At 38.1% G+C, this 7,500-nt stretch overlaps 2 protein-coding genes and 1 pseudogene across 2 annotated transcripts in view; 1 reads left to right on the top strand and 2 right to left on the bottom strand.

Moving 5' to 3' along the window:
- The window catches only part of LOC138010065 (serine/threonine-protein kinase D-like), a 129,785-nt pseudogene extending 127,812 nt beyond the window's left edge, over positions 1-1,973 (bottom strand).
- The window catches only part of LOC138011739 (fibronectin type III domain-containing protein-like), a 26,933-nt gene that overhangs the window by 13,588 nt on the left and 5,845 nt on the right, over positions 1-7,500 (top strand). Inside the window, exon 2 of the mRNA XM_068858887.1 lies at positions 6,346-6,429. Coding sequence (XP_068714988.1) covers positions 6,372-6,429 — 58 coding nt within the window. The 5' untranslated portion in view covers positions 6,346-6,371. The remainder of the gene's footprint in view (positions 1-6,345; positions 6,430-7,500) is intronic.
- Positions 6,702-7,500, bottom strand: part of LOC138011736 (uncharacterized) — a 2,092-nt gene continuing 1,293 nt past the window's right edge. The window contains exon 1 of the mRNA XM_068858885.1: positions 6,702-7,500. This exon is cut by the window's right edge and continues 1,293 nt beyond it. Within this exon, the coding sequence (XP_068714986.1) occupies positions 7,176-7,500 (325 nt within the window). The 3' untranslated portion in view covers positions 6,702-7,175.

Here is a 7,500-nt window from a genome sequence, read left to right as displayed (position 1 = left end):
CATTTTACGGCATTCTTAACTTTACTGGCTGTGGCCTTCTTATTTCTCCAACGCTTTCTCGCTTCAATCCTTCTTAGAGGATTCCCTGTGTTACGAAAAATAGTATTGCGTGACAAGCGTTACTGTCTAGAAGCTTCGCGAGAGTTCGTAGTTTGTTTATATTTAGGTTTGTACGTAAGCGTTTCTAAATCAGTACTATTCGGCCATCGTAATCCCTCTTAAGTTATTTTTAGACTTCCTGCGAGATCCGGTATTCCCACGAGGGTTAACTGATAGCCAATCACATGTCCTCATTTTTACCGATGTTGACAGCTGAGCGAATTCCCACGCAATGATTCGCGTCGTTCGCGATTTACCATCAAACAAAAATGGCGGAGGATGTTGAGAGACAATCGTATATATACATTTTGTGGACGAACGTGACTTGTTGACTACAGAGTTAACCGATTACAATGACTTACGTTTTGAAACCTGTATCTTGGAAGGAACGAGTTATGTAACCGACAGGATTTTGTACAGAATGGCAAATGGAAGACTATAGTCGATAAGTACGATCTCTCTGACTTTAATAAACGCATTCTCGGTTTCCTTTGCGGGATTAAAATATGTTGACTTATTTCTGGTACGGTGATAGAGTAGGCGGAATGATTTCCGTACAGGTCCCTACTTCATTATGCATGCAGAATATATTAATTATTCATTCGCGCTATTGTTTTGTAGAACAATACGTATACCCAAGAGAACTGAATATATACATGGGTAATTTGTACTTACGGGATGAATAAAAACGGATCCCATTTTTTCTCTCCCTCCCTCTCTCTCTTCTTTCCCTTCATCGCCCACACCGTTACTCGTTTTTGTCTCAGCTTTCCTCTTTCTATCCCTTCGTCTTATTTTTATTTCCAGACCTCGCTCGGCTTTTTCTACCATTTTATCCCATGATATGTCACTCGCAACTTGCCTTGAACTCCGACCCACTGTAAACTTCTGGATTACTTGTCCCTGTTCTTTACCACTGAGCTAACGTGTCAAGTTGCTAATTCACACCTTGAAAATGATATTTGTTTTGAATTCTGGCTGACTATTTACATAACAATAATACGTAATTATATACACGTGCCGCGCCGAGCACCTACAATCGAACTTACACTTGTAGGTTACCGTTAAGAGATCCCTGTTTTACTACTCTTGAAACAACCCATGCCTTTAATAATGCTAACCTTAACCCTAATTACGACTAAAGGCACTGTTTAGGCTTAAGGTTAGTCCCTGTGATAGTCTCAGGTTTTCCAGTATTGCTGTGAACTGTGACGTGACCTGCTTTTCCTTCATGCCCCGTGCGTGCGGCACACTTATAAGTTCACTGCGTGGAAGAGTATACCACGCTTAAAGTCTGATTGGTGCATCTTTCATGGGAAACTTTCATGCACGAGTTCATTGCAATTAAAATCGTTTCATATTTCCCTTCTTTTGAAGCAAACTTGTGTCTTCGTAATAATCAAGATGGCTACCGAAGTAAAAGGGTCACAGCAATGGAAGATTTGATCATTTGGAAATTGTCCCTGCTTTATAGCCTTTCCAGAGTTGTGCATAGAGTGGTGCAAAGAAAACAATTTACTTTCGTCTTCCGTGTCCAAAACCTGTGTGAAAACGCAGTCAGTTGGCAAAGACAAAGTGCTGCATCGGGAGATGGATCTGTTTCGCGATGCTCAAGAAAAAACTGCAATGGATAGCCTTCAATCCGCCAGAACACATATTAATTTTCTGACCGTAAACTTTCCTTGAAAAAATATTAGCCCTAGCTACCTGTGACCGGAAAGTTTACAACTGCCTACAAGACAAGGGCTAACATCATCTCACCGCAGTTAACCATCGCCTAAACTTCGTCGATCCAGACAAACGAGCCCACAGCAGGGCATTGAAAAGACATGATGGGGAGTGAAACGAAGTATACCTCGTAGGGGAACATCCATGGATCTCTACCAAAGCAATTGACTTGGAAGTATCATTGAGCATATTGCCGATCTCTACGAAGAGCGATAAATCGCAAAATCCCTCTAAATGCACCGTTCGTGATCCTAAATACAGGAAAGGAAGAAAATATACACTTTGCAGTGTCTCGGCGAATTTTTAAGCAGACAGGAAGAACAATTTCACGATAAAAAGAGCAGGTAGCCATTAAATTTCTTATGACAGTACTTTTATTTGGTTTGTTTGTTATGTTTGCGAATCTGAACCCTATTACAACGATTGCTTGAAACTCCACTTCTTGCGCTTATTCTGAAACTGAAAAATGGGTAAAATTGCAGGAAAAGTGCCGAAATTGCAGGAAAAACTGTTCGATTTTCCGTATTTCAGACAGAAGTTCGACCGACTTTTTTTAAGTCCATATAGACTTGAAAAAAAAACTTCTAAAAGAAAGAACAAAGCGCCACAGTCCCAAAGGACGTCTATTGTTATCGCTATTGTTTTCTTGAAACAAAGGAGTGTATGCATAATGAAGTAGGGACCTGTGCGGAAATCTTGCCGAGTAGGCAGATAGAGCTCTACAACAGTACCAAACATGAAAGGAAACTTGAATCAAGCGTCCGATAAAAATTTTTGAACCCGTGTTATCGGATTCAAGTGAATTTGGAAAGCACGTATGTTAAATATAGCTGTCTCCTTAAAAAGAGATTTAACACGGTTTCGTATATGGCACAACCTTGAATGTGGTATCATTACAAACTAGACAATTAAGCGACTTCAGTTATAGATGTTTGAAACCTGTATCTTGAAAGGATCGAGTTTTATAAGCGACAGAATTTTGTAAACATTGGCAATTCGCAGCCTACAGTCAACAAGTAATATATGGCTGACTTGGTTAACGCGTTCTTGATTTTCTTTACGGGATTAAAATATGACGACTTAATTCTTAGATATTCATAAATTAGACAGATATCAGACATGAAAGGAAAACTTGAACAGACAGTGCGATAAAAATGTATGAACGAGTGGTATCGCATGGAAGTCAATTTGCAAAGCACGCATGTTTAAATATACCGGCATCTTTCAAATTTATTAAACTCGGTTTCGTACATTGGACAGTGTTTAAATTGGTGTCACTGTAAACAACACAGTTAAGCGATTTGAATGATATATCTTTGCATTCCCCGTCCCCGCTCCTCGATTGCCAGGTTCTAAATTTAAAGAAAACCTTTCAATTTGTTTGTCTCCCATTTTACTAGTTGTTATGTCGCATTTTCTATCTCGCATTTTCTAGTTTTTTTATCTCGCATTTTCCAGTTTTTATCTCGCATTTTCTATCTCACATTTTCTAGTGTTTTTTTTTTTATATCTCGCATTTTCTAGTTTTTTATCTCGCATTTGCTATCTCTCATTTTCTAGTTGTTTTTTTTTATCTCGCATTTTCTATCTCGCATTTTTTTTTAATCTCGCATTTTCAATCTCGCATTTTCTAGTTTTTTATCTCGCATTTTCTATCTCGCATTTTCTAGTTTTTTATCTCACATTTACAGTTTTTTGTTTCTGCACCCGGGATTATCTCGCATGTCCCCTACAGGCTTCCGTATTTTAAACCTAAAGTTCTGAAAACTGCACAAAAAAAGCCGTCACTTTTTGAGCTGAAATGCATATGTTGTTATTCACTTTAAGGTTAAGCTGATAATTTCACATAGAGTCATCAACTGGAATACCGCTTGTGCGTATCATGCATGTCGATTCCAAAAGAAGCAAATTAGTTGATGTTCCCGCAAAAATTTGCCGCCCTGGCCTGTTATCGGTTGGTTTCAGGTTACAATTCAAACAAATTTTTGTTTTTTATACCTTTTTTAAAATCAGATTCTTGTTTAAACTGCACTTCAGTGATGTTTTCGAGGAAACTTCACTTTAAACCTAGTGCAAATGAAATCGACAAGCGTCACTCAAATAAGAAAGCACGTCGAGTAGCTTAAGCTATCAAGGCGCTTCTTTAAACATCTTCTTCTTTTAAAATAGTAGATTATGAAGTACATCGGTAATGTGCAGTTAACGTGGTCGCGCCGTAATTTCGTTAACTTGTTGAAATTTCCGTTGCATGTCATAAACGGAATCTATAAAGTGCATGGTTTGAGCTCATTCTGACTGAATCAATTTCATTTCCAAATCTTTTTTTTTTTTTTTGGTGTATTATATGAAATGAACGATTTGGGCATTCATGGACAAAAGGAGCAATGTAACGAGTTATCGATCTTCATTTTACATGGCATATCATATCAACTGTATCGTCATAGTTTTTTGTTTTTTTTTGAGCGCAAAACCACGAGATTTGCATAAAAAAAATCTCTCAATTCGCCCTTGGCCTTTTCCATCCCGCTATCGCTATTTAAGGGGTAGAGTAAATTTGTTAGAAATTTGAATGCTTGAATATATTTCTCAAAACGTCTCATGTAACTTTTATTTTGATAAACGTGAACGTTGTTAGAGTTTTTTCATAAAGACGATATTACTCATGAAACTATTCCAAGCATAATTCAAGTTTTCTGCGTGAACGATATTGTAATTGGTTTAGCAAGTCCTTATTGCGTTAGCGTTTATTTCCCGGCTATAAAATGCTTTTTTGCTTGTCAAATAACGCATTACACACTTGGGTGTATAAAATGAATAAATATCGCTTTTGATCTTTCTGCGATCTTAGCTTTCGGATGCGTCTAAAATTTAAAAAAAAGTAAAATATGGCCGCATCGCTAACACGCGATTAACGCTGACAGCATATTAATTAATAAATAAATAAACGCGGAGGAAGTCGCATAGTAGAGGTTTCACAACAATGTTTGGAGTCAAGGAGGTTTTGAATATGAATCGTCAAGATTTGTTATAGAAGGCCGGTTAGTCTGGATCTTTGAACAGCTGCTTACATTGAAAGGGTCACCTCGCAGCTCTTACAAGGTCTCACCTGATTGGAGACCACCCTTGAGGTTTAACAAAAGAACAAATAACAGAAACAATGGACCCTAGGCCTAAAACAAAAGGGCCATTGTTTCTGTTATTTGTTCTTTTGTTAAACCTCAAGGGTGGTCTCCAATCAGGTGAGACCTTGTAGGAGCTGCGAGGCTACCGCATTGAAATCAAAACGGTAAACAACCTGCGCATTTTTCATAAAGTGTTGAACACACTAGTTTTACACTGGTTTCTTACATGGGCTCAAACGCAAAGGAAGAGTCCAATTAGACTTGTCATAGAGGTGGTCATGGTCACTTGTGTGAACACCGACAAGGGCTTTTAACACAGACAGTATAGTACAGTGGGATGAATCTCTGACAGCTTGGTCGGTCCTGACTTTTTCATTCCAGTCATTCTAATGCCTGGAATTGATTATTTATATAAGCGCAATTGAAATGTTTTATGCTGCGTCTACCCAGTGCACACCTTCACAAAAATCCTCCCACCAAGAAATTGACATCCCATAGATTAATGTTCCTCTCTGCCACCCCACCCCACCCCACCCCACCACCCCCAAGAAAATAAAAACTTATGGACCAGAGCACCCCACTAAAATCATTAACGAGTACAATCACGTGTCGTTAGACAGAGTTAAGTCTATGAGTATCACTCGTAGAAGCTGGGAAAGGGTTGAAAGTTTGAGCAAAACATTGTGGACATATCATATTTATTTTAAGCACTATATTGTTCTAAAAATGTGAAATTTTACAAAAGATCTGTGGGCTCGTTATTGCTTACATTATTTATACACCTCTCGATAATTTCTCATTCTTTGATGGTCTTTGATGGCCAAATCTCACAGTGATCTGCTTTTTTGATTGAGGACAAAAGGCGTAAAACATCAGGGGTTAAATGAACAAGCTATAACTATTAAGCTCTTTTTTTTTTTTTTTTTTAAACAGGCTGCCTTAATTTTAACCCTTTGACACCCAAAACGGCTGAAGCGGCCAGACTTACTATTTTACTCTGTCTAACACCAGAGTATTTTACTTGTCAAAGGAGAACCCCCGGGGATTGATGGGTTAATTACTGTTTGCAAATTTGTATGCTAATGAAATCAAATGTCAATGTTACGACTGTCATTGATACTAAAACAAGGAACAACCCAAAAGGATCTAAAATGAGCTACAACAGTATTTAAAATGACCTAAAATGATCTGAAAAAGGCAAAATGATGGTAATTAATCATTTAGGTCATTTTGGGTCATTTTAGACCCTGTTGTACAGGTCATTTTAGATCATTTTAGGTCATTCCTTCTTTTAGTAACTATATGACTGTGTCAACAGAAACTTAACCTTAACTTCCTGTCTTTGATTAAAATTATTGTTAAAATTAAAATATTTAATTATCACCATTCCTTGCAGGCACGTTCTTTTTGTTGTTGAACACAATGTGGCGGATCACTCTAATCTTAGTTTCACTCTCCTACCTCTCCATATTGTGCAATGGTAAGTACCTATTTAGGGCTGTCCCTAAGTTGCTCCAATTTTCTCAAAAAGTTGCTCCAATTTTCCAAAAAAGTTGCTCAAAAGTTGCTCCAAAATTCTAAAAGTTGCTCAAAAGTTGCCCCAAAATCCAAAAGTTTCTCAAAAGTTGCTTTCAATTTTTTGGTGTAAGAGATTGATTTACAACTCAAATTGTAAAGTACGTTGTGTTGAAGTGCGCTTGCAATCCCAGTTTCAGAAGAAGCCGCTGAAGCAATATGGCGTGCCGAGAACGGAGTATCAATTTTTTCGATTACCTTGTAATATTCAGGTCATTCAGACATTATTTTACAGGGAACGGAAAGGTGAGTTATATACTAGCTACCATTTCCGATTGATTTTGTAATATAAAGATATAAAACAAAAGTTGTGTCGTGATGTTCTTTACTTATCGGACAAAACAAGAGGCGTCAGTTGGCGACCACTTCTAAAAATTTAGTCGCCAGCGCTCAATTTTTAGTCGCATTGGCGACCAGTGAGTCGCAATTTCGAGCCCTGATCAATATGGTAAGACTGAGTCTCTCTCAACCCAACCACGTGATTGTATTCGAACAAAACAAACTTTGCTAATATGCTTATTAAGGATATAAAGTTTCTCTGACATAAACGAGTGTTTGTGGTATAAAGCCATGTTTTTTCAATATTTACAATATTTACACTGTCCCTGAAGGTTTTGCACCACCAGCTACCCCTCTACATAATTCATGATTTCATGTGCGCTTATTGTCATTGTAACGTAACATGACCGATGTTTCCACTGTTTCCTCTAATGCTGCCTCTTGCTGCTTGCTAAATGCATTTTGTAGCAGGCTAAACACTCGCTCAGCCGATGCTGAACTAGGCTGCACCAACAAGATCTTTTTGACTGCAGCAGACCAATTTGGGAGAGCAGCGGCATGTGTAGCCCACCACTGTACTTTGTCTTCTTCTGTTTCAATGGCTGCACCATCAGCAGTGGCCAGATAGTTTGGCAGCTCTTCCACAAGCTGTACAACCTCTGCATCAGTAATGAAAGTAAATTGCTTTAGTTCCTGG

Source organism: Montipora foliosa, chromosome 7 (genome assembly GCF_036669935.1).
Source record: "Montipora foliosa isolate CH-2021 chromosome 7, ASM3666993v2, whole genome shotgun sequence".
Lineage (NCBI taxonomy): Eukaryota > Metazoa > Cnidaria > Anthozoa > Scleractinia > Acroporidae > Montipora > Montipora foliosa.
The sequence above is the reverse complement of the archived record's forward strand: the minus strand, read 5'-3'. Positions and strand labels throughout refer to the sequence as shown.